At 53.6% G+C, this 25,617-nt stretch overlaps 1 protein-coding gene and 1 long non-coding RNA gene across 2 annotated transcripts in view; one reads left to right on the top strand and one right to left on the bottom strand.

Moving 5' to 3' along the window:
* The window catches only part of LOC137486353 (uncharacterized), a 417,767-nt gene that overhangs the window by 204,296 nt on the left and 187,854 nt on the right, over nucleotides 1–25,617 (bottom strand). The gene's annotated exons all lie outside the window — the stretch shown is intronic.
* Nucleotides 1–25,617, top strand: part of ARRDC1 (arrestin domain containing 1) — a 35,532-nt gene that overhangs the window by 972 nt on the left and 8,943 nt on the right. Inside the window, exon 2 of the mRNA XM_068211510.1 lies at nucleotides 16,405–16,515. Coding sequence (XP_068067611.1) covers nucleotides 16,405–16,515 — 111 coding nt within the window. The remainder of the gene's footprint in view (nucleotides 1–16,404; nucleotides 16,516–25,617) is intronic.

The raw sequence follows: 25,617 nt of genomic DNA, 5'->3' as shown, positions 1-25,617 counted from the left end.
TACGAGGTCCTGTGAGTGCCAGGGCAGAGAGTGCCCGCTGGGCAGCAGTGGTCTGGAGCAGGAGTTGTTGGGCTATGGGGCTGTTGTTGCTCCACGCGAGGCTCAGGCCATGCTTGTGGCTGGTGCAGTCCGTCGGGGCAGAGGGATGGGGCTGGACTGCAGGGAAATGAGCTGCTGGGCTCAGATCATCCAAACTGGGAGCTTCCTCCCCTGCCTGAGAGAAGTCATTCGCATTTGCAAGTCAGCTTTGTGCTCAGTGCTGTGGAAATGTGAACCAATTTGCTGTTTTCCCTGAGGTCTTCCTTGCTTCTCTTGTGTGTATGCTGCTTCCTTTGTAACAAATTATTGGAGGGGGTGGGGGGGAAGACCAAGTAATGTAAAATGTGAAGTCTCTGTTCAAGAGCTGTCAGCCTGGATGATTGTGCCTCTGCCTGTCTGTGCCTTGCTTTTGAGAGCACCTCTCCCAGTTGTCTGCAATAGCTTTTGGAAGCTTCTTGTGGAAAAAAGTATCTAGGACAAGTGTAAACTTGTAGCCTGTTTAACTCCTGTTAGAGCAAAACAGTTGCAGATCCAGCATTTATCTCCTTGGAGAATACTCCCGGATGCACTTCCAGCAAAGATGTTCTTAATGAAGTCTGGCAGCCTTCCCTCCTCGGCCCATCCCATTGACATCCATCCATTCCTGAAGGTGCTTCTTGGGAGGGACAAGAGTTTGGCCTTGGAGGGTTTGGTGTGCTGGCCCCTTGTGCTGTCAGCTGGCCAAAGCTACTTGCTTGCTGCCTCTACAACTCCCATTTGGGGAGGACCTGCCAGGTTCTGCTCTACACCAGCTCTCCTCTGCTTCCTGGTGTTGTTGTAGGGAAGGAGAAAGGTGTCTTTTTGTTCTAGACCTTCCTTTCTGCTTCCTTATTGCTTTGATTCTGAGAAGCATCAGGGTCTGGTGTTAAGTACAGGTCCTGAACTCAGGAGGGGTTTTGCTGTGGGATCTGGTGTTTGGGGCTAGTGCAGGGATTTTGGTAAGAGCTGGGGCAGCTGAGCTCTAGGAAAGCTGTCAGAAGCATTGAGCCAAAATCTGAGGTGGACTTCATGTGATTGATGCTTCTGTTGTGCTGAGATCACTGAGCAGCTCTTCTAGGCTGTTTCATGTACAGTGGCTTCATGAGCTGGGCTAGAAACTTTCCTTTACTGGCATCAGAACTCACCCAGTTAAGTCACATTTGGATGTGAAACCAACTTCTGCCAAGCACAAGGTGACTCTTTGCTGTGTGTTCTCCCTCCTGCTGTGTCTCTTATGGTCTCTGGTGCTTAAACCCTCCACACGTGATCTCTTGGGCACCCTCTCCTTCTTCCTGGGTGAAGGAAATGTCTCACTCTCAGAGGAAGAGGTTCATGTAGCTGCTGAAACATCCTTTTGGTGTAACAGCAGGTGACTACCTGCTGAGAGAGATCTTAAAGGGACTTGTGAGTCCTGTTGAGCTCTGTGGGCTCAGCACTGGAGGGACCAGATAACCTGACATGCTCTGGCATCCTGCTGGGCTGTGGGGAGAGGTGGGTGGAATCAACTCATATTGTATATGCACCCCACACACCTTCTGAAGCCAACTGTGACTTTTCAGGCTAATAAACTGCTTCCAGGATAAGATACAAAGTCCTCACCCCTGGCAGGTCTGGCCCACAGCACCACGATTTGGTGCTTTCCATTTCCTGAGCCAGGCGAGTCTGGCGCGGTGACTTCTCGGTGCTGTGGTGTGTGAGATCACAGCCGGAACCAGCCTGGAGGTGACTCCTCACACAGTAACTTCTGGCTCTTGAAAATTGCACCTTCTGAAAGGTGACAGTGCAAACAAACACAGCTTGTGCCTTGCTAAACACAGGAGAAATCTTGGGTCATAGGACAGCGTGGCTGGGGACACACCTTTTGGGATCATTAATGTTCCCACTTAGACCAGCGTCAGTGCCAGCCCTGCTCACTGGCAATAAGGGCCGTTCAGGAGCACATCTTCTTCAGCTGACCTTGCAGCAGCATCACAAATACTGACTGGTCCTTGGTGACCCACGTGGACCTTCTGAGGAGCCACACTTCTTCCTGTGCCTGTGCCAGGGTGAAGGACCTGCCCAGAAAACTTCTGAGCCTCAGGGGAGAGTGCTGATGGAAATGGAGAATTCCTGATCATTGTGCCTGGTTTGCTGGGTAAATCATCAAACATGTGTGTACAAAGAATAATTAATCTTACAGGAAGCTTGTGCAGGGACAGCTGGAGATGGAGTTAATTTGTGAGGAAGGAGAAGGGAAGCCAGTTCATTTGGAGCAGGGCAGGCAGTCCTGATTGCCGGCAGGAGCATGTGGGAACAAAAGCTTGTGCTGCCTGGAGATGCAGGAGCACTTTCCTCTCAACTCTGTGGCTTCCAGGGGCCCTGTGGATTATTTTGGTCCTGCCTGTCGTTCAGTGAGGCTTCAACAAGCGTAATGTTAAAATAACAGCCCTCTCTGCCAGGTCACCAAGAGCAAAGAAACAGCAAGTGCTTTCCGGAACAGATTTCAGCACTTTGCTACTCTCCACTCTGTTATTTGGCTGTCCAGGTTTATGCAGGGATGAGCTGACTTTAAAATCACTCCCTTGAACTACAAAGCTCCAGACACAAGTAGCCGTGTTTGTTCATGCTCTAGAAATACAGATACAAAATTCCCATTTCCACAGAGCAGAGAGGCCATGATTCATAATTTTATTTTCTGCTCTTAAATGTACTAAATATTCTCACTTCTCATATGGAGACCAGAGAAAGCTGGTGGTGAAGGGGATGAAGAGTAGGGCTCTGAAATACTCGGTCAGATTTCCAAACTAAAAGGTGACTTCTGTTCCCTAGAAGGGCAGAAGAGAGTAATTTGGGTTGGGTGGTTCTGACATGTGTGTAACCTGTGCCCTTCCTGAGGGGAAGAGACAACACCAAAGTACTTTGTTGGCCACGATTCTCCTACCACTTGACCTCTGGTACAGTGGAAAACATTGTTCTTGCAGGAAGGCTGTGGCTTGGGAAAGTGCTGGGGAAAAGGTGGATTCAGTCCCTGCATAGTGGTCTGGCTTTCTCCTGAGTCAGAAGTTTGTCTGTAAAGGAGGATTGGAAATCCCTGTGCTGGCAGCATGGGTCACCTACTCACCATTGGGGCAGCAGGGACCCCATGGCTGGGCCCTGCTTTGGGGTGCAGTGTGGGGAGGGAGTGTGGTGCCTGCAGAGCTGAGCAAGGCCTGGGAGTTTGGAGGCCACTGTCCCTGGTGATCCTGGCAATGTCCCATGGGGTTCTCGAGCTGTCTGGTATCCACCAGCAATGGTGGGTGCCAGGATGAGGCCAGGCTCAGGAATGCTCACGGATTGCTCTGCAGCATCACTCCCTCAGGCTGGATGGCTTCTGCTGTAGGGGAGCTGGATTAACTTTCTTTTCTCATTGTGTGAAGTGAGACAGCGGGGAGCTGTGTGGCCAAGTCTGTCTGAGGCTGGGGAACAAAAGAGGGATTTTTGCTCTCCTGGCTGGCTTGCTGCTAGAGCTCCAACTCCTCTGGAGTCAATAACTAATCACGAGATGGGTTTGTGTCTCTGTCGCTGCAGTGAGCCGCTCTGCGCTGCTCCCCCCGCCTGCGCACCGCTTGTGCTCAGCTGAAAAACTGTTTGCTGCTTTCCTTGGCGAGGAGACATGCCATGGCCTCCCATCCCTTGTTTAACAAAATGGGAGGACAAGTGGAGTGGAGTTCTGTCTGTCTGATTTGCTTCCAAGTGTGACAAACGGGGTGTGAGTGCTTATCCCTTCCCTGGAGCGGCACAGAGCTGTCAGAGATGTAGCTTGTCTTTCTGGGCTGGAGTCAGGTAGGCGGCAGGGAGGCTCCCTGGCTGGGAGGAAGAAGCCTGTGGGTTTCCATCCCTCTCATCCCGAGGCAGCTCCCTATCCCTGGCTGTATTGGGAGAGGAAGAGCAGCCAGGGAGGTGCATGGATGGGCGTGCTCCACTCGGAGCGTGTTGCGGAATACTTCATGCTGTAAGTCATCCCCAGGGAAGAAGTAGGTGTGTAGAAGACACATCTGTCACTTGGCTTGGTGAAGTCTTGCTAGAGGCTCTCATAGCCAGTAAGAGGAGGATGGACATGTGGATCATCCTCTGCTATCCAGGGAGGGGATGCTCAGGCTCTTCCAAGAGATGAAGGGAGTGGGGTGGTTGGGTTGTGCTGCAGGGCTGCTGCAGACCTGACCTGTGCCAGAGCATAGAGAAAGGTGCTCTGCCAGGCATTGGGGAAGGTCTTCTCCTGCTCAGGGCAGCTACTCCTGTAATGGCCTGGCAAACATGTCAGGGGCTGGGCTTTGGTTTGGTGCCTCTTTTCTTGAGGGCTGGTTGCTGAGATATCCAATGTACAGCCTTTAGGCTACTGTTGTGACCTCTGGAGTCTGGCAACAGGAATTGCTGTGGGAGTTAATTGCCTCTTTGTGCTGCTCTTAAAATCTGTCACTCTTCAAATCTCTTGTGGAGAAATGCAAAGTGCTTAGGAGAGGAGAAAATAAGCAAAGGACCAGACTGTTGCCAGTCAGCATGCTTTTTGCCTTGTGCACATGCAGTTGTGCCTGCATGTGCTCAGAGTCCCTGGGCTGTGCTCAGTATCCAAAACAGGTGAAATGGATCCATACCACAAAGGTGTTCAGGCTTCTGTCTGCTTGTGGTGTCTTTTAAACAGCAAATCCACATTCCCCACTCTCTGTGATAGCAAATTAAAAGTAAGTGATGGGGTGCACAAGTCAGCTGGGAGTGAGGTGTTTTGCTGTTCCTAAATTTGTGGGTGGAGGCCTTTCACCACAATGTGGATACCTGTGGCTGGGTATTGCTTTGTGCAGAGGGGTGGCCAGTGCCATGGGTTTGAATTGCATGGCATGAGTAAATTCTCACAGGTGTATTGGGATCTTGAGATGCTGGATGATGGCAGTGGAGAGGATATGGGGTGTCCTAAGGTAAGTATCGAGCTGCTTTTGACCCCCTCGACAAGATGAGGGTGACAAGCTAGTGCCAACCTGGAATTATTTAGAGACCTAGTTTAAAAACACCCTGATCTCTGAGCACCTTAATCTTCATTAAAAACCGGAGTTTGTCAGATATCCGTAGCAAAAGTTGTTTCCAAGAAGCATGAATCATTTCTGGAGCACTAATGCTTATGACTTCCACTCCTTTGTTCTTGCTGACGGCACTCTGCTCTCTGGCAGTCATTCTGGCTCAGGCAGCTCAGACCAGAGGTAGCAATGCTGCAGCAATTCACTGTTCATCCCTCCCAAAAACACCCTCCTGAATCTCAAATATTCCCTGCAATAAGAGTGGGATAAAACTGGCTTGGAAGGCAACAACTCTAGGGAGGAATGCTCAGTGTATGGGTAGAAATTGGAACCTTCTTGATGGAGATTATCAGCAGGGGTCTGAATGTCAGGGCCAGAGGTTCAGCTCAGGTCCCAGATGCTCCTTTTCTGTCTGCTTGGATCTCTGAGGAGCCCAGCCTGAGCATGAGGACTGTCTTACCAACTTGTAGCACTCCCAGCACAGTGAGGATTTGTTATGTATCTGGTGCTCTGGTGATAACAAGAACATAAGTCATCTTTCCAAACTGATGATCTTGCTATAAATAGAGAATCCAGCTGCTTGTGGTGAATGGCATCAAAGAAAATCATAGGAGCAGCTCTTATGCTTAGTGAAGTGGATTCTGGCTGTTTTCTCTGAAGATGCTGAGGTTGGGAGATTTCTTGACAACTGAGCCTTGCAAAAGCAGTGCACGAGAGCTCGTTGTGACATGGGGAATCTTCAGCAGGGAGCAGGTGAGGCTGGGATCTCTCATCCTGTGCTGGGATCTTCAGTAGGGAGCAGGTGGGGCTGGGATCTCTCATCCTGTGCTGGGATCTTCAGTAGGGAGCAGGTGGGGCTGGGATCTCTCATCCTGTGCTGGGATCTTCAGCAGGGAACAGGTGGGGCTGGGATCTCTCATCCCATGCTGTGCCTTCCTGCCTCCCCAACAAGAACCTGCCTGTGCTGGTACCCAGCCAGGATGAGGAGGCACTTAATGCAGGCTTGCTTTACTGCTTGTAAATAAGGCTCTTCAGGAAAAAGCCCTTGAAACCTCCCCTTCTAGGAGGAGGGGAGCTGGCTCCTGGCTTGTGCTTGGGAGCTGCAGCAGCATTAAATCATTTGGAGGTGTCTCAGCAGTTCTGTGTGCTGAGTTGTGAGTTCAGTGCCTGGAGCAGCAGGAAGATGGACCCTGATGTGGTTCCACGTGGTTGCCTGACTCCTTGCTCCTGCCTCCTCTCCCTGTAATTGGGCTCCAACCCCTCACACCAAAACTCCTGTTTCCAGGATGGCTGAGCAGTCCTGAGTGTGCTGCTTTAGTTCTTCTCCTGCTGTGGAGGCAGAGGCTCGCTCAGGACGCCGGGTTGTGACAATGTGCTCTGTGCCAAGTCCTTGTAGCCCCAGGGGTGTCCAGCCCATGACAGACCTCCTGCCCCACCAGGTGCTGGGCTGACTTTGCATGTGCTCCTCATCTGGATAGTGGGTGATGGGGAATTTGTGCCCAGGAGCATCTCTTGAGCCCCAGGAGGGGATGGAGAAGTGTCATCTCTCCTGAATTTTACATCTGCAGGGCTGTCTGTTGCTGAGGCCAGGAGAGCTGTGTCTGGCTGTGTCATGGGTGGCAGTGAGGGTCTCCCAAAATGAGCACCAGCCAACAGGATTTGTAGCCTTACCTCTTAGAAAAGGGTATCTGAGAGTCTCAGAAGAAAATGAGCGTGACTCAGTCCCACAGCAGAGCCTGGCCCACAGGAGCCTTGGTGCTCTGGTATTACAGTAAGCCTGTTAAGCATGAATTTCCAGAAGTCTTTGAAGCATTTATTTAGGAAGAGTCCGAAAAGGGAGTAGGCTCTGGTGAATCAACCTCTTTGTGGTGAGTAGGGAAACCTGATAGTCGGCTGTTTATCTTCTGCAGTGGCTTTTGCACCCAGCGTGGAGGGTGATGCTCCTGCGGCGGGGGCAGAGGGGCTGTCTGGGCAAAGAGCTCGTCAAACCTGCTCCAGGGTGTGGGAAGAGTGGAGCAGGGCTGGTGGGGTCGCACGCAGAGGTGTGTTCCCAGGACAGAGCTGTGTTCCCAGGACATCAGAGAGCTTGGAGTTTCTTGCTCAGTTGTTCCTTTTTTAGACAGCCAAGTCAATTGTACCAGAATATCTTAACTCCTCTGGCCTAAAGTAGTGTTAAGTGCTGGGTGGAAACCTATTTCATTTTGGGCAAGCTATAAAAACATGACATTCCTCATTTCTGTTTTAGCACTGCTCAGTCTAAGGAAGGGTGGCTGTGGTCCCTGTCTGGCTGAAGTGCTGAGTGCTGGCAGGTCCTGGCATCCATCAGCATTCCTGTGAGCCAGGGTGAGCTGCTGATTCTGCTCCACTTCTCTGGCTGCATGTTGGGCATCTGGGACTTGCATTCCCTTCCCACGGGGCTGCTCTAGGGGCCAAGTACTGAAGAGTAAGATGCCCTGACTGCTTATGTATGTACAGACTTATTTTGCTTTGAAAAGCCTAGCTTACTTAAATTCAGGGCTCACAAAATCCAGCTTATTACCCAGGTCCCCTGAGAAGGATGAAGTAAATTAAATCTACATTAAATTTATTAAAATCTGTCTTGTGCAGGGGATCATGAGTAAAACTTTTCTGGGCCCTGCTGAGATCCTAAATGTGAGATGTTCCTGTTCCAGGCTGGCAGCTGCAGGCCCTGCCTGGAGCTTGGTCCCATCCCAGTCCATCCCACCTGAGAGCAACAGAGGCTGCTTCCTCATGGATGGCATGAACAGAAGGGAGCCTCAAATGCAGTTCTAGGAGGAGGGCAGGCACTGCAGTCTCCAAACAGGTTGCAGTTTCCCACTCTGAATTTCTGTCCAGAGTAGCAGAAAGGAAAGAAATCTTTTGAGACAAAAGTTGGCTTCACACCCTGGAGCTGTAGAAGCTCCACATGAAATGCTGCCTCCATCTCTCCTCCAGCCTTCTGCTCCTCTGCAACCTCTCTGCTTTTCCCCTCCAATACTCGGAAGGATGGATGCTGGGAGAGGAGGAGGTTGTGAGTGCTGGCAGTGTGGCTCAGGTGGGTGGCTGGCATGGAGATATTCCTGGGGAGCTGTGAGATCTGCCTCTCTCTGCCAAGTAGCTTCTCACTGCTGTCTGATCTGGCTGTTCCCAGCATGCAGGGGTGCCTGTGTCTGCCAGCCTGGCCTCAGAGGAAGAAGATGGTCCCTCAGCATGCTGGGGTGGGGCACAGTTGCTCTCCTTGCAGGAGTACCCAAAGAATGACATTGCTGACCTCTGCCCTGTGTGTGGCAGCAGGCACTGTGTGGAGCAGCTCTGCTGGACTGTGCCAGGATGGGATGGGATGAAAGTCTGGGCTCCCAAAACTGGCCTGAGGCACTGCCAGGACATGTCCAGACTCTGCTCTGCCTGGCTGTTATAGTACTACCACCTCTGCCATTGTGGGCTCTGGAGCAGAGCAAGCCCACTTCTTCCCACCTCTTCCCAGTTTGTGTGCCTCAGCACTGGGGCCTACGTCAGTCTGAAGCTTAAAAAAATCCCAAACTTGTCCTTGTTTTGCAAGAGGCAGTTCTGGGGAAAGGATTGCCCCAGCATCCCCTTCTGGAGCATATTTGGGGAGCAGTGAGGAGGTTGCAGCAGCAGTAGCATGGTGGGGATTAGGGTTGCACCTGACTGCAGGTGCTGTGGTGTTTCGTGCCTGTTGCTAAGGAGCTGCCTCTGGCAGATCCAAGGCATAGACTTTGTGGCACGTGTTCATCCCCCTGCCACAGCCTGTGTGGCCTTGTTCACTGGTGAGCTTTCCCCTTGCAGCCCGACATGTGCAGAGCCAGGCTTGTTAAGTGTGCTCAGCTGAGGATTTAATTCCAGATGTTTGAGATGACCCCCTTCCTCTGAGGGCAGCCAGCATGCTGATAAAACACTGTGATGCTATAAATAAGCCTGTCTGCTCCACAAGGGAAAAAAGCCTTGGGTTTGGGCAGGAGTTTGTTCTAAACAGGAGCCCAAGAGTTGGCTCTTTTGTCTCAGGATTTATGTTGACCCTTGGTTTTGGGGAGGAGCTGGAAAATGTAGGTTTTCCTGCTACTCTCAGCCTGATGGAAGAAAATGCTTGCAATGGGGGGGAAGGATTGACCTATCTGGGAAAGGACTTAGAAGATTTTTTTTCCTGCTTTTCTACAGGTACACACCTGCCCAGCCTCCCTTTGGAGGCTTCTGCATTGCTGGAATGAGGACATCCTTGTGTGTCCATACTACCTGCCCCTCCTCATGCTGAGCTGGACTGTGGCTGAAATAATTCATGCATAGCCAGAATAATGACTGTGGGTCACTTTGCCCCTGTGGCAGAGCTGTCACTCCCTGGGATTGCTACAGGTGGAGTTTTTCCAGGCTGTCTTGAGGAGCTGCTTCAGCCTTCCTACAGTGTGGGGCTGCTTTTGGAGGGTCTGGGCTTCCTGCAGGTTGGGTGGGACATCCAGGTGGGTCCTCCTGCCTCAGCCTGGCAGTGGACACGTATAACCCTGTTGCCACAGCCAGAGTAACAGGCACTGCTGGCTCTTGGGATTGCATTTGCTGAGCTTGGATTTGCAGGGCTGGCTCTGCTGCCCTGGGAATCAGCACACTGAAAGGTCAGAGAGGGAGGGACTGTCCCTTGCATTGCTGTAAGGGGTTTGGTTGGTCCAACCCCTTGCAAGGTGCAGAGGGCAAGTGCCAACCTGGGGAAGGAATGGCAGAACAGCAGAGGTTGCTCTTGCTCCTGGGGGCTAAATGATGCTAAAGTTTGTGCCACTGCAGAGGGGCTGCAGCTGGGCTCATCTGTGGCAGGAGCACAGGGACAGAGAGGGGTCAGGCATAGCAACCATGCAGAATTTCTTTGAGAGCCTCTCTGAGCCTCTGAGCACTGGCTGTAAGCTTGTGATGGCTGTGGCAGGTGGGATGAACCCCTGGGTCACAGGGAGAAGCAGCCAAGTCCTCCAGGAGCTGCTGGCTGCTGGTGCTGTGGGAGATGCTGCTCCCTGTGCATCAGCTCCAGACAAGTCACCTCCCAGGGCCTGCCTACAGGCTTGGATTTGATTTGAGATGGAAAGCATAGACTACTCTTCTAGACAACTCCTCTCCTTCCACGTTAGAGGCCAGATCCCTTTCTTGCTCCTGTGCTGGCTTCTTGTGAAGGAAGAAGATAAAAACCTCCCCAGACAATCCTTAACCTTGTTCCAAACCCACCACTGCCTCCAGCACTTGTAAGCTCTGCTCTTGCCCCACTGGCTTGTGAAATGTTCAATACTATTTGTGTCTCAAGAACTGACAGGATGGACCCAGAAGGATGGGGACAGCTGAGATTTAATTAGGAGCTGTTGGTTTAATTAGTAGTGTCTCAATATATTCATGCATGAGGGACTTGTGTATCTCATGAGTTTCCAGCCTTCCTGCTCAGTCTTTTCTGTCTGAAGCTGTATGGGTGTGTTTCTGTGTAAAGGTCATCAGTAGAAAAACCTCATCCTGCCCCTCTTGGTGTCCACTTTTCATGGAACTTTTCTAGGAATTACCCAGTCTCTACAAACTGAGAGTAATTTACTCTGCCTATGGGTCTTGCTCTCTCCCAGGCTTTCCATTTTCCCAGTGCTATCTGGTCCTGCTTTGCTGGCAGGGTGAGGAGCCTCAAACCCCTCATCTTCACACAGATGCAGGTTGGAGGATCTCAGGGTGTATCCAAATTTGTGATCTTTGCTGAACCCAGAGGTGTCACTCCAAGGTGGAGCTGTGGTGCTGTGTGTTGAGGTGACCTCCTGCTGCCCATCCTGTGACAGCCCATTCTTCTGCCAAAACCAGGTCCCTACTACCATGCTTTGTGGAGGGCTTGGTGCTCAGGGGGATACTTCACCCCCCTTCTCCCAGGGCTGCTTCTGTCCCCTGGGATGGAAAATGGCTCATTCCTAGCTCATGGATGCTCTGAGTCCCTGCAGCTCTGAAGACTCCCTGGCAGCTTGATAGAATCAGTTAAAATGTGGTGATCACTGTCTGCCATGGCTCTGATGGAGGGGGATGAGGGAAGGGTGCTCTGCCTTCCTGTGGCTGGTTTCCATGAAATGAAGACTTCTCTGATACAGACTCACTGGACTCCCACAGCACTTTCTCCTCCTCCGCTCCCTTGTTAGCTGCATCCAGGCATACAGTAGTTTTCCAAAGTGTATCTCAGTCCCTGGGTGCCCTCTGATTCTGTCACTAAAGCATGCCCCAGTCCCTTGTGCTGTGTGGGGTCACTGCAGGCACAGTGGCTCTGCCATCCATCTCATCCCATGTGTGCAGGGCTGGGTCCTTCCTTCCCTGCAGCAGGGACGGCTGGAGCCTCTGGGTCCAGCAGACATGGCTGAGGCCACGTGGTGACCCGGGTAAGCTTCAGCTGGCAAAATCCCAGGCTGTTTGTAAGTGCCATTTCAGAGCTTGGTTGCCAGCTCTTCGTCTGTCCTTGTGGAGGAAAGGGACTGACAGGAAGGTCTGTTTGCCCTGCCTAAACTGCTGCCAACTGCAACAGCCACCACCTCCAGCTGTGTGAGGTTGTGTCAGGGGCAGGTGAGGCTGGAGAGCAGGAAAGGTTCTTCTCCCAGAGGGTGCTGGGCACAGCCCAGGCTCCCCAGGGAATGGGCACGGCCCCGAGGCTGCCAGAGCTCCAGGAGCGTTGGGCCAGCGCTGCCAGGGATGCCCAGGGTGGGGTTGGTGGGGGTCTGGGCAGGGACAGGAGCTGCACTGGGTGATACTTGTGGGTCCCTTCCAACTCAGGATATTAAATGATTCTCTGAACCGGTTTTACTGCTTCCCCTGCCCACCCTAGAAAATCCAAGCTGACCAAGATGCAGCAGCCTCTTCCCTCCCCCTCTGCCCATACCTGTTGTAGCAGGTGTGTGACATAGGTGGGACTTGAAAGTCAGAGGCATTCACCTGGGACTGGGGCTGAGTGCAGGGTGACCATTGAGCCTCTGCTTGCTCAGCATGTGGCTGGATTTTGGAAGGAGGCATATGCACACACAACCTGCCCCGGCAGAGGAGGGGATGTGTGTGCTGTGCTTTCCTCATGCCTGAGGTGCCACGCCAGCTCCCCCGAGGAGGGCAATGCACTGGGTCAGGAGGAAAAGCAGTTTGAAATCTACGGCTGCTCTCCGTAAATCACCTTGGAAGAAGGCAGACGTGCCCAGCTCCTGGCATCTCTATTTTTACTTTGTGCAGAGATAGATATGGCTGAGCTGTCTCCTTTTATTTCCAGCATTTGGCGCGTGCTGCAGCGCGTTGCTAAAGATGTGTCTGGCTGGATGTGGAGCTGCCCGCTTCCCTGAGTCCCTGAGGGACTGTGGGGGTGAAAGGCTCTTGCCTTCTGCATGGCTTCATCATTCATTTCTTCTCTTTGCCTCCCCCTTCCACTCCCTTTACAGTTTTTGGACTTTGTTTTTTTCCTGTATTTATTCAAATCAGGCTGGGTAAACAGGGAGCAGGAGGGAGGTGACTGGGGCCACTGGTAGCACTGGATTCCAGAGGCATTTTTAATGGGTCTCTAATAACTGGAACTGGTATTCTGATTCAGAAACTATTCTTATTTCCTCTGTCTGCAGCTTGGCAATTCCAAGATTTCCTTGGAAAGGCTCAGACTGTGCGTTTTGCTTCCTGACAGGCAGGCTGACAAGCTCTGTGCTCGGGTGGCTCCGTTGCAGCAGTTGTGATGGTGCTGGTTTTGCCAGGTCCATCCTAACAATGCTGGTTTTAGGTTCCAGCTGCCCCCAGAGCATGTGCATGAGCTGTGCTTGTCACACATCCCTGTCCCTCCTCCTGCTTGTGGGCAGGAGCCTGTACAAGAGAGAGCCAGGCAAGTCCGCAGTATCTCCCTCTGCGCATGGAATGCTCATGGAGAGGCTGATTTTATGGCTCACTATTCCAAAACCTGGTAAGGAGCGAGATGAATGGTTTGATGTGTTGGACCAGGCACCTCTGAAACCTCCCAAATGACCTGGCCCTGTAGCTGCCAGTCTTTCCTGCTCTGGGAACCAAACTGGAGGGCTCTCTGGCTGTCCTGGACCTGCTGCCCCCAGCATCACCCACCCTGCAGGGGCCTGGGGATCTGCTGGCTCCTCCAAGAGCCTGGGGGATGAGGTGGGTTATGCAATCCCTGTGTCCAGCCACGCTGTCAGCTGTGGGGCAATAGCTCAGAGCTATTTCCACCCCATTTTTCCCCGATGAGGTGTGGGGTGCTCATGTGTCTGGAGCAGGTTGGAGAAGATGCTCTTTACCAAAACTCTGCCCCCTGAACTGCTCCAAGGCTTGTCCTAAGTGTGGTGACTTGGTGTGCCTGGTGAGGGGACACTGGGAACTTTGGGGAGCGTAGGGGGAAGTGAAGAATGAAATTCCTTCAAACCTTTCAGCTGAAATGCTGCTTTCTGTTGCTTGGGGCTGGAATGGCAACCCCAGGGTGTGTGATGGTCAGGGAATGTGGCTGGAGAGGGCTTGGTGGGGCTGAAGGACTGGAACCCCTTGGAGCCCCAGAGCAATCCCTCCAGGGACTGTCCCTCCTCTCTAGGCACAGGCTGGCTGTGACTGTGCCACTTTGGGATGTCAATGGTTAATTGGGAAGCCTTGGAGCTGACAGCTCCTCTGCTGGAAAACTCCTTAGCAAGATGTAGAGGAATTTTTGGACACGGTCTGCCTTTAGCCCTAGTGCTTGCCCATGGCAGTAGGGCCCTAGCCATTGGGGGCTGGCTCTGGGTGTCAGACTGCAAACCCACTGCCTCTGCTTGCTGAGCCTGTCTGCTGTGGGTAGGGAGCTGTGCCACAGCGTGTCTTCCTGAGCATTCCCACCCACCTGCCTCCCTGGAACAGGAGAGCCTCCTCACCGCAGTGCAGCATCGGGCTGCAATCAGAGTCTGTGGGCCCCTTATCTGGGCATTGAACAGATGGTGGTGATCTATAAACTCCTGTGGTGCAGGGAGGCTGAGGGGGAGCCTGCTCAGGGGCTCTTGCTCCTGAAGGATGTGAACGTTCTCCAGTTTTTGGTTGGGCTTCTCTTGCTCACATCTCCTGTGTGAAAATGAGGGAATGGAGTGGGTGAGTCTGGGCTTGATTTGACTGGATCCATCTGTGTTATGTGGGCTAATTCAGAATGGAACAGGCTTGTTGTGAGCCCAGAGATGTGGCAGTATGTCCAAGGTGGGAGCATGGCACTGATGTGTAGATACACAGGACACTGCCCTGCTAAAACCTTTCCTGCTCCTGATGCTGAGGCCCCTCTGTGGCTTTGGCTCTGCCATCTGGCAAAAGAGAGTATTGGATGTCACCTGGGGACATGGGGAGGGTTCATTGTGATGGTTCACCTCAGGAAGGCACCTGTATCAGCTCAGGTGTGCTCTGTGCTGAGGTGGGGGAGTTCCCATCCCAGGCCATGCTATCCTGTTCTTTCCCTGCCTTGGAAATGCAGAAGCTCATTACAGACACAAGGCAGTGATGTGTCAACCTTGCTGCTGTATTGATGTTTGGATAATGAGAGTTGGCATCTGGAGCTGCTTATCCTTTGTCCTTGAGTGTAGAACAACACTTGGACTGCAAGGGACTCTTCGTCTCACAGTCATGATCAGCTGTGAGGGTATGGCAGGAGATCTGATGGGGGAGGCTGCTCATCCTTGTGGGATTACAGACTTTAAGCCCTGAGGAGCTCATTCCACCTGACTTCATGACCCCCCTTGCTGTGACTGGGGTATGAGCTATGAGTTGCCCCTGCAGAGAGGGCTGGATGTGGGGTTCTTGCCACCCTGTCTCGAGTCAGTCACATTGGCCAGGCAGGTGCTCTGGAGAGCTGTTGGAGGTGGCTGCAAGCAGCAATAACATGCAGCCCTCGGTGTTTGGGTAGGTGGGTGGAGGTGTTGATATCAACAGGGCTGAGAACACTTGGAGAGGGGAGGGGAGAGTTCCTAAGCCAAGGCAAACTGGCCACCTGCTTCCCAGGGAGATGCTTCCTGTGGATGCAGCTGGAATACAGGGGAGCAGATGGGTCAAACAGGCAAAGTGTCTGTCTGGTGGATCTTGTCACCTTTCTGCCAGGAGAACTATTCGCCTGACAAATGGGGTAAGGGAGTTCTGTGGGCTCCAGCTCTTGCAAAACCTGATGGGATTCAGGTGGGAGATGTTCAGGCTGGGACAGCCCTGAAGGCTGTTTGTGCCACGATAGGTTTGCCTCTGTCCTCCCTGTGTGGGGGGAGCAGTGCAGATCATCTCTTGCTGTGCAGCAAGGCCAGTCTGTCACGTCTGTCTCTGTGGTCCAATCTCGACATCAGAATCTAATTTCAACCTGCTGAGTACTGGCCAAGACTAACTGAAGATGTCTGTGGGGAACTCCTCTGAGGGCCATGCTGCAGGCTGAGTGACTTTCTTGGGGTCACTTTCTCCAGGCAAGGCACAAACATAACTCAAATTACTGTCCTTGCTTTTGGGAGGGTCAGATGGCACCTCTGATGCTTCCAGACCTTGCTGTGTGGCTTTGCTGAGTGGTAACAGAGGAGGAAACCCCTCCCTTAGAACTGGTGTCTGGCTGGGAAGTGATGTGTGGATGGGCATTTTGGAGATCCTGATGCAGGACAAGTGTTAACGGCAAAATGCTTTTGCTGCAAGCCATTGAAGCTGAGACTGAGCCCAGGAGCTGGGAGCAGGCTCCCAGGGGCTAGGAATGTCCTGAGGGTGACAGGGCTGTGAATTCAAGCAGCAGAGAGCTTGTCCAGGCTGCACTGGGGGGTCCAGCTCTCTGCTGCTGCTTCACACAGGGCTCTTTGAATCCCTTGTTCAGCTGGTTAATGGGCTCGTGCCAAACGTGTCTCTCCTCCCAGGCATGGTGAGACTCTTGGTGGGATGCCTGGCTCCTCGTGGGGTGGGAGGCAGCAGAGTCCTTGGCTGCTCATCCCTGTCTGGACAGTGACACCCAAGGCTTCTGCTCTCAGCCAGAGTGACAAGGCTGGTGCATGTTTTGGGAGGGAACACTGCTTCATTTGGGAGAGAGGTTTACCTGTCAGGGAGCTGCAATCACTGCTGGCAAGGGCTTCCACAGTGCAAGGAAACCAGCTTGAGGGTTTTGAACATGAGAATACCTGGGAATAGCACTGGGGTAGCAGGGAGTGCTCAGTTGTGCTGGGAGTGCTGGAAAACTTACTTTTGGAATGAGAGAATGACCTGATTCCTCTGGTGCATTTTCCTACCCTGTGTGTTTTCATGAGGCACTGCTCCTGCACACTACAGTACCTGAGGCAGGTCTGAACCTGAGGTTTTGCTTTCTCCCAGTGCTGATGTGTCTCCTGTCTCTCCACAGCCATCAAGGTGAGCTGCATTGGATCCTGTGGGGTGTCCAACAAGATCAATGACACAGCATGGACTGTGGAGGAGCAGTACTTCAACAGCACGCTGTCCCTGGCAGACAAAGGTACTGTCCACAAAGGCCTGGTGCAGATCTGTGTTCAGAGGAGCTTTACAGAAATGTATCACCAAGACTTCAGCATCCCCTCAATGTGAAATACCCCTCACAGGCTGCCTTGGCCCGTGCACAGAGGATGGGAGCCAGGATTAGAGACTACAAGAGCTTGGCAGGAGCTGTGCAGGGAAGGATCCTGAGCAGAACTTGGCAGCCACCCTGCAAACACTGCTGGCATCCTCTGGCCCTGGTCTTTCTGAAGCAGAGTTGTCACAGAGACTGCTCCCTGTATCAAGGCTCTGTGGATTCACTCTGGTCTGCCTGATGCAAAGTTGTCACAGGGGCTGCTCCGTATCTCAGGGCTCTGTGGGTTCACCTTGCTCCACTTCCCACGTGTGTTTATGGTGCTCACAAAACACTGATCAAAGCTGGTCAGCAGAAGCCAGTGGTTTGCTGTGAAAGGGGATGTGGATGTGTCACTTGTGCTCTAGGAGAAGCTCTGGGAGCGTGGCAGGATCAGCCTAGGACAGTTACCCCTGCTCCCAGTGAGATCGCTATCCCAGAGAGATAGCCATGGGGTTGTATTGTCCTGTGGGTAAAGTGACACCAGCAGCCTCTGGGGGATCTGGGCCTGAATGAACGCTGTCTTTCTGCTGTTAAATAGGTCAGCCTTACCACAAATAATTCATGCTGTGCCCTGGCTCCTGTTGAAATCAAGATGTGCCAGTATTCACCTGCTGAAGGCAGTGGCCGTAACAGGAACGTGGCAAAACCCAGGGTAGCAGGAGCTCAGCCCTCTGATACTGTTTTGTCAAATAACAGGAAATGGGTAAAACGGAAATGTCAGTTTCTGCTAGCTCAGCAATTTTCCAAGCAGAGCTTTTAGCACTGAGGGGAGACTGAGCTCATTCTTGCAGCAACTGGTGAGAGGGCTGCTTGCTCTCAGGTCCCTGCCAAGGGAGACAGTTGGCTGGCTGGCTCTTGGCTCACAGCCTGGGGGCTGCAGTCAGAGATAAACTGCATGGGAGGGCAGTGGGAAACATTCCTGCCTGATTCTGGATGTGCTGAGCACAGAGAGTCCAGCTCTGGATGTTGGGGTGGGGGCACAGTCACAGGGGGTCTGTAAGGTGCTGCAGACCATTGGGCTTAGATGAGTTGGGAGTTGTAGGCTGTGAGTGAGTGTGCACTTGTGGAGAGGTTTAAACCTGCAACTGCACTGAAAAATGCTCCTTCCAACTTTTGTTTCTAATATTTAATGATTTGAGGGAGACCTGTGATCTTGTGGTCAGATCTGTGTGCTGGGCAAGCTGAGCAGTGGCAAAAGCCAGGCAGGAAGGTGGAGAGGGAAGAGGTGGGTGTGCTGTTTGTTGGGTTTGCAGCCTCTGGAAAACTTTGATAGCTGCTTTGGCAGTCAGTTCTTGTGAGGTTGCCCTTGAGTTATCAAGGGAGCCATCCCCTTGATAACTAGGACTAGAGTGAATTGAGAAGGATGGAAAGAAAAGCTATGTGCTGATGTGTGCTCTTTGAAGGCCTGACATCCAAATGTGGCCAAAACTTAGTAGTCCCAGTTCTTAAAGTGTTTGTGGAAGACCCTGGTCTTTTGGCTGTTGGTTTTCTGGGACCCAGACACCTGTATCCCTCCCAGTGCAGTGCTGCTGTCTGTCACCCACTGGTATCACAGGCTCTGCCAGCCTTGAGCGGGTGCCTGGGGCTGGCAGCAGGGCTGGGCTGCTGGCTCTGCACTGGAGCTGGTCACAGAGCCACAAGCCTGGGCTATGAGTGGGACTGAACAGGACAGCTGATGTCTCTCAGAGCTGCCACAGCTGCAGGCAGGTGAGGCAAGAAACAGCAGTGCATGATTTACCATAGGTGTGGGGAATTAAAGGGAAAATCTGTCTCTGGAGATGTGTGATTGGAAACTGAGGTGTGTTGTGGTGTTATTCCTGTCCTGCCTTGCAGAGCTGCAGTGAGATTATGAAGAAAGCCCAGCCCAGCAGTTGGTCTGGAGCAGTGTGCTGGGTACTCACAGTCACTGACCTCTGCTCTTCAGCTTTTTGTGTCCAAAAAGTTGTGTGGACCCAACTGCTGGGATCTCAGCCCGATTCCCAGCTGCAGGGAAGCAGAGGGGGAGAGGGTGGGCAGTCCCTGTGTGTGTGGGATTGCAGCCAAGGGGGATTTGCCCTTCATACTCAGGAATTATTGCCCTGGACTTGCAGGTTTGTCCCATGTCTGCATCCAGACAGGACAGCTGGGCCCCTGGGAGGATGGAATGGGGAGCATTGGGATGGAGAGGTGTCAATGCTGCCTTTGGAGCCGAGTCCACCAGCAGAGATGGCTTTGAAGCTGACCCTTGCATTTGCTGTGCTGGCTTGCAGGGATATGGAACAAAAGCCCTGGGGGGCTGGCACTGCTTCAGCCTGCAGCACAGGGACAGAGAGAGCTGTCTGCTGTCACAGCCCTCTCTGTGACATTGATGCGTGTCTGGGCTGGCAGAACAGAGGGAGCTGGGCTGCTCCTCCACATCCCTGCCTCTGTGTCTGCCTGTCTGTCTGCCTCCTCCGAGGGGCTGCTGGCAGCACAGTGTCCTGGCACAGCTCAGCCCTGCAGTGAGGTGGTGGCAGGGCTGTGCTGGAGGAGCCCTCGATGGCCTTGTGCAGGCAGAGCCTCGGCGCTGACTCAGCCGTGGCATTTTTAGGCTTTCCAGGAATAGCTCTCAGCTGTCCTGGCCTTTCCTGAAAAAAGCATGAAGGAGCTCCAGACAGATGGAGTGTCCCATGTGGGTGTTCCCTGGGTGCTTCCCTGCAGGGTTGACCCAGCTAGGAGGGGAAACTGAGGCAGGCTGGACTGCTGGCTCTTGGAGCATGGGGTGGAGCGGTTGCTGATGGTGATGGCAGGAGCCCAGGGTGAGTTAGGGGAGTTGGAAGCATTTCCAAGGAAGGACTCCTAAAGGAGTATGAGGCCAGCCCAGCTGCTGGCCCACACTGTCAGCACACAGCTCCTGCCCTGGCCAGCACCAGCAGCCACCCGTGACAGAGCACCACAAGCAAAGGTTACTGTGGTGGCATCTGGTATGGTCCTGCAGATGAATAAAAACCATGCAAAACCCCCCCAGGGTGAATCCGTGCCTGCTATTGCAGGCGTGGGTTGGCTGTGCCCACCTTCTCCCACCAAAAAGCAAAGAGCAGAAGGGAGGGTGGGGCTGTGGGAGGCCCTGGTGTCAGGTGGAGGGGCTGCCTTCCTGCCATGCCCGTAGGCCTTACCACACAGGGGATGCCACTGCCTGAAAATGAGTTGAGGAAGGGAGGAATTTGCTTCTGCCTCAGGGCACTCTTCTGTTCCTGCCTTGCCCCCACTACAGGTAATGCATTTATCTCTTCTTTTTGAACAAGTGCATTAAAAAAAGCGGTAAGGAGGAGCAGCGTGTCCCTGCTGAGGGGAAACTGGCAGCAAGGCTGTGCCCTGGGGCAGAGGGCGATTCCAGGCTGTCCTCTGACACCATCCCCAGCTCTCTTGAAAGGGGCTCATCCAGTCTGATGGCATTGGCCTGGATTGAGGAAGGATCCCAGGTGTCCCCAAGGCCACACAGCGAATGAGGCTCTGTCTTGCCCATCCCTGGTGAGTGGCTCAGCTCCAGTGGTGTCACCGCTGTGCTGGCACCTGTGGAGGTGGTGCAGGGAGGCAGGCTCAGCCTGACAAACAGCCCACCTCCCCCTATGCCTTCCCACATCCTGAGCAGTAACTTTCAAAAACACCCATCTGTGCTCTTTGAGGACACGTGGAAAACTGTCGAGGCTCAGATTGCTCTTTAAGCCTCTAAGAGTGACTCCACACTTCTCCTCCCACACACCTTTGCATTGAAATAACTGAGGGGGCAGCCAGTCCTCTGGCATCAGCTGCTGCTTGTATTACACACTGCTCTGGGTTTTTTAAGGCTGTATATTGCATGAAAAAGGAGGTAGGCCCTGAAATAACCCAGATGCCCACTTTGGCACTTATTTAAGGCACTTTCCTTTCTCTCCCCACCTTGGAACAGGGTGTGGAGGACCTGGCTGTGCCACTGGAGCAGGTTGGTGACGAGTGCTGCTGCAGAGGACCCTGCTCCCCTCAGGGCTTGTTCCTATCAAGCAGGGCATCCTCTGTGCTCTGGGGAAGCCTCTGGTGGGGCTGGGCAGGAGCTGGAGGCAGCAGGCAGCCATGAGGAGCAGGGGATTGTGCTGTAGCCTTGGCAATCACACACAGGCCAATGGTTTAATGAACTCAGGCTCTTTACATCAAAGCTGCTGGGAAGTGTGGAGTGTGCCAGCTGCTCCGGAGCCTCTCGCTGCTCTGTTTGCTGGAGAGGCTGCTGTGCCACAGAGGTCACTCAGCCACCAAGGGCTCCCAGTGGGGGCTCCTTACTTGCCTCCTGGAGGGGAGCCTAACAGGGTATTTACTTTTCCCACTTGGACTTTGATTACTTGCTGGTGTTGATTTTTCCTTTTGCAAAGAAAGGCAAGAGGGGCGGGGGCTGCTGGGTTTCTGTAGGTGTCAGCAGTGCAGGGGATCAAGTGGCAGTGAGCACAGAATGGCACCGTTTGTACCCGCTGCTCTGGGACACAGAGATGCTTCTCTTGATCCAATATAATGGAGTGATTCAGATCTGCAGAGCTTCCTGCTCCTCTCCCCCTCCCTGCTGTGGCTTTGCCCTTGTTCAGCCGGAGAGGAGCAGGTCCATCATGTGCCTGTATCCCCATGGGGCTGTCCCTTCCCTGCATCTCCAGCTGCACACACAGCTCTTGCCCTGTGGAAGGGTTGTGCATGCAAAGGTAGACTTTTGTTTTTTTTCATTGCCTCCTTGTACCTGAGTTGAACTCATGGAGGGAGCTGGCTGTAATTTCCAGCTGACCTTTCTTTTGGCAGCTTGTTAGTTAGCTTGAAGGCACTGCAGGGATATCCTGGCAGCTCCACACGCTTCCTCTGCTGGCAGATTTCTTGCACAAAGAGCTAAAAAGGGGCAGCTGTGCATCACCTCTTCCCTGGGGTGGTTCTCTGCCGGCCTAGCACAACATCTTCATGGCCAGCAGTTGGCACAGGGTAACAATCCTGACTCCCAGCCGAATTTAAAAATCTTGGTGACCCGACTAAGCAGAATTGTGAGACTTGTGCAGCTTGTTCTGTGTGAGCAGGAGATCTCAGAACAGCAGGTGATGCTCATGGACAGCCTCTACCCAGGTGAGAGCAGCAGGGTGTCTGTGGGCAGTGTTGAGCCACTAAGGATGTTCTGGTGCCAGCTCCTGGCCACACTGTTCTGCTGGGTTCAGGAGCAGTAGGTGCAGTTCAGCCCAGGAAATCCACACTGAGGGATCTTGCCTTGGGTCACAGCCCCTTCCTCAGCACTTCCCAATTTCTTGCCTCAGTAGACCAGTTAATCCTCTGGAGTTTTTTGCAGCATTGCCATACTGCCAGATCCTGCTAATTCATTAAGAATGTCTCTGGAAACTGCTGACATAGAGGTTTATGAGCAGTGGAGCCCTCACCTCAATGCTGGGCACTGCTGCACCTCCTGTGTTACAGAAAGGTTAATCTCAGCAGCATTACCTGTGGGGAGCTTGTTCCTGCTGTGTGTTTGTGTGTTTGCAGAGCTGGAGCGAGCGAGTTGCTGCCTTGAAAGGGAGCATGGAGCCTGCTGGGGCTGCGCTCCATCACTGCCCTACAGAGCAGGAGAGCTCTCCTTGGAGCTGAACACCGAGGCTTTCCTGGCAGCTTTGCCTGTGCTTGCTGGCAGGTTGCTCTTCTGGCTCTTGGCTGCTCCCTCCGTGGCACCTGTGCCTGCTGATGGCACGAGCAAATGTGTGCATTTCCCCTCCTTTGTTGCAGTTTGTAATCCCCTGTATTAACGTCATTCACCAGAGGCTGAGTTGAGTCCTGTGCTAAAGCTGCAACGGCTCAGCGTCACCTCAAGTGCCCTGGCACAAACTTAATGCTTCCCTTCTGACAGCTCTGATAGAGCCTCCTGAGAGCTAAAGAGCTCTGGCCCCTTGCTTATATCTAACATTCAGTTTTCTGGCTGCAAAAGTGGATGAGGAGAGAGGGCAGGACAGGGGTGAGCAGGGTGCTGGCTGCTAGGACTGCAGTGAGACTGACATCTCTGCCTGTAGCTGGGGACTTGGGGTCCTGTGGCACAGTGCAGAGCTAGGGCTGCTCATTTCTCCACCCCAAAATGGAAAACACAAACCTTCTGCTTTCCTGCTCTCTGTCTGGAGAGGAGAGTACTCAAGCTGTGCTTCAGCAACACCAGAATTAGTCTAACGGCACCTTTGGAGGAGCTTGCCTTCCCCAGGGCTGACTTTAGGCAGCAGGAAGAAAGAAACATATTGCTCCAAGTGATGGCACAGGGGCCAGCAGGCACCAGGTACCTTTCTGTACTCCTTGAATTGGCCAACACAGTTAATGCATCACTTGTTAAGTAGCCGGGGAGAAACTGCCATATGGTCTGGCCTGCTGTTCCTCTGCTAGAAGAACCAAAAAATCTGTGCACTCCAAAGGTGCAGCCTGTTCCCGTCCTAGCATCCAGGAGGGAGCAGAGCCTGGCAGGTACTGGTGGGCAGGAACAGGGCTTGGGGCAGGAACCCATTTCAGCCACTCCTTGTCCCCTGGGGTGCGGGGACGCTTTCCAGGCTCCTAGAGGTGGCTGCTGCCCCTTCTTTTTGGGGGCTGGAGGGAGTGACAAACAGAACTATTCACCCCTTTTTTTGTGTGTAGCTGTGGGTGAAGCCTGGTGAGGCAGAGGGGTGTGCTGTGCCACACGCCATGGTTCCTGGCCTGCAGCCTGCTGTGTGTCACACATCTGGGCTGGCTGTCCCAGCACACCACAGTGCGAGCCTTCACAGGAGAGGAATGAGACTCATCTGGGTCTGTTGTGTGACCAAGGCACCTCCCGACTTCCTTCTGCTGTCCTGGAGGTCCTGTTTTGTCCTGGTGGCCATGACCCTTGTGCAGAATGGCTGTTACCACCTGTGACTTCCAGACAGAGACCCTGGGGCTGGAGCAGCCAGCCTGGGAGGAGGATTTGGCAAGTGGCCCCACAGTGGCACTGGTTGGAATGTGCAGCCCAGCAGAGCTGGCCCCACTGGTGCTGTCAGACCGGGCTGTTTGCACAGAAAGCTACCAGACAGCCCTGGGAGGATGGGTGGGACACAGCAGGTAGGGCTGTGTCCTTGTTCCTGTGGGGTTGGCTCCTCCTGAGCCCCAGCCCAGCCCTGTTCTAGTGCCAGGCAGAGGCTGCTGGAGGACATTTCCCAGCCCTTGGCCAGCTGTAGGCAGGGCAGGGTGTGGGCAGGGAGCTTCCCCTTGGTCTGGAGGGATGATGTCTTTGAAGAGCTGGGGATTTCTCTGGCTGCCAGCTCTGCCAGGGCAGGGGCCTGGCAGCACCAGCCAGGGAGGCTGTGGTGCTCGGACCAGAGCCCAGACACTTTCAGCAGCTGTGGAGGAGTAAACTCAACTTGGATCACTTGTTTAACAGTGTAAATACACACGTGAGGTCATTTCAGCCCCAGTGGGCACAATGGTGGCAGCTTTCCCATGCAGTGGTGCAGCACTGTGCTGGTTTGCAGAGAGTGCAGGGAAACCTTTGGGTGGGAAGGGACCTTAAAGATCACCTAATTCCACCCCCTGCCATGGGCAGGGACCCCTCCCACTATCCCAAGCCCCATCCAGCCTTGCCTTGGGCACTGCCAGGGATCCAGGGGCAGCCACAGCTGCTCTGGGCACCCTGGGCCAGGGCCTGCCTACCTTCCCAGGGAACAATTCCTTCCAAATATCCCATCCATCCCTGCTTTCTGGCACTGGGAGCCATTCCCTGTGTCCTGTCCCTCCATCCCTTGTCCCCAGTCCCTCTCCAGCTCTCCTGGAGCCCCTTCAGGCCCTGGCAGGGCTCTGAGCTCTTGCTGGAGCCTTTTCTTCTCCAGGTGAGCACCCCCAGCTCTCCCAGCCTGGCTCTGGAGCAGAGGGGCTTCAGCCCTTGGAGCATCTCCATGGCCTCCTCTGAATCTTTCCAGCAGCTCCAGCTCCTTCCTGTGCTTCCCAAGGCTGAGGCAGCTCTGCAGGTGTGGTCTCACCTGAGTGGGGCAGAGGGGCTGAATCCCCCCTTTCCTGCTGCCCACACTGGGGTTCAGCCCAGGGCGGGGGCGTTTCTGGGGCCAGCACACAGGGCTGGGGCACACTGAGCTTCTCATCCACCAACATTCCCAAACCCTTCTCCTCAGGGCTTTTCTCCATCCAGTCTCTGCCCAGCCTGTGTTTGTGTTAGGGATTGCTCTGACCCAGGTGCAGGACCTTGCACTTGGCCTTGTCAAACTTCCCAAGGTTCTCACAGGCCCAGCCCCTTCAGCCTGGCTGGGTCTCTCTGGATGGCAACCCAGTATCACCAGGGGATCCAGAAGACTTGGCATCAGCCCTCTGGATCAAGGCATTTCTTTTCTGTAAATGAAGTGTTCCAAGACTCTTCCACATCCAGTGGTGCAAATGAACAACCCCAGTCCCAGTGTGGAACGGAGGGGAGTCATGAATGAGAGAGACCAGACCTATCTCTACAGGAGTCAGGGAAATCTCCAAGGTTCTTCTGCACTGTGAGTGTGTTGTTACTCCTCCTGCTATCTGGACTTGAGGTTTTCTTCAGGCTGTCTGGGGCAGCAGCTTCTTTTCCTCCAGGAATTTTTTGGGAGGAAGTTTCCCAAGGCCGTGTGGGGGTGGCCAATCTCTGCTGGCTTGACTCCTATCAGGGGGACAGGCTGCTGCAGGTTTGGCCCCACAGCAGAACCCTGCTAAGCCTGCTGCCTCTGCTGCCTAATGGCTTTCTCAGGGTATTTTTAGCTGCATGTAAACTTCAGGAAAAGCTTTTCTGCATCCGAGGACACTGTGGCCTTTGTTCTGGCTTCTGGGAATGGGGAGCTGCTGGCTCAGTGTGGCTGCGGTGGCTGGCACAGCCCTGTCCCCTCACAGTGGTCTGTGAGCTGCCCAGGAGCCCCTGTTTGAGGGGTCTCAATGTCCCCCTCGAGCAGTGCTGAACCCCTGCTGACCTGCTGTGCCTGCTCAGGCTGGGGAGTGCTCTGGTAAAGCCTCTGGTTCTGGAAGAGC

Source organism: Anomalospiza imberbis, chromosome 21 (assembly GCF_031753505.1).
Source record: "Anomalospiza imberbis isolate Cuckoo-Finch-1a 21T00152 chromosome 21, ASM3175350v1, whole genome shotgun sequence".
NCBI classification, from domain to species: domain Eukaryota; kingdom Metazoa; phylum Chordata; class Aves; order Passeriformes; family Viduidae; genus Anomalospiza; species Anomalospiza imberbis.
Note: the sequence above shows the minus strand (reverse complement) of the source record. Positions and strands in the feature narration are given on the sequence as shown.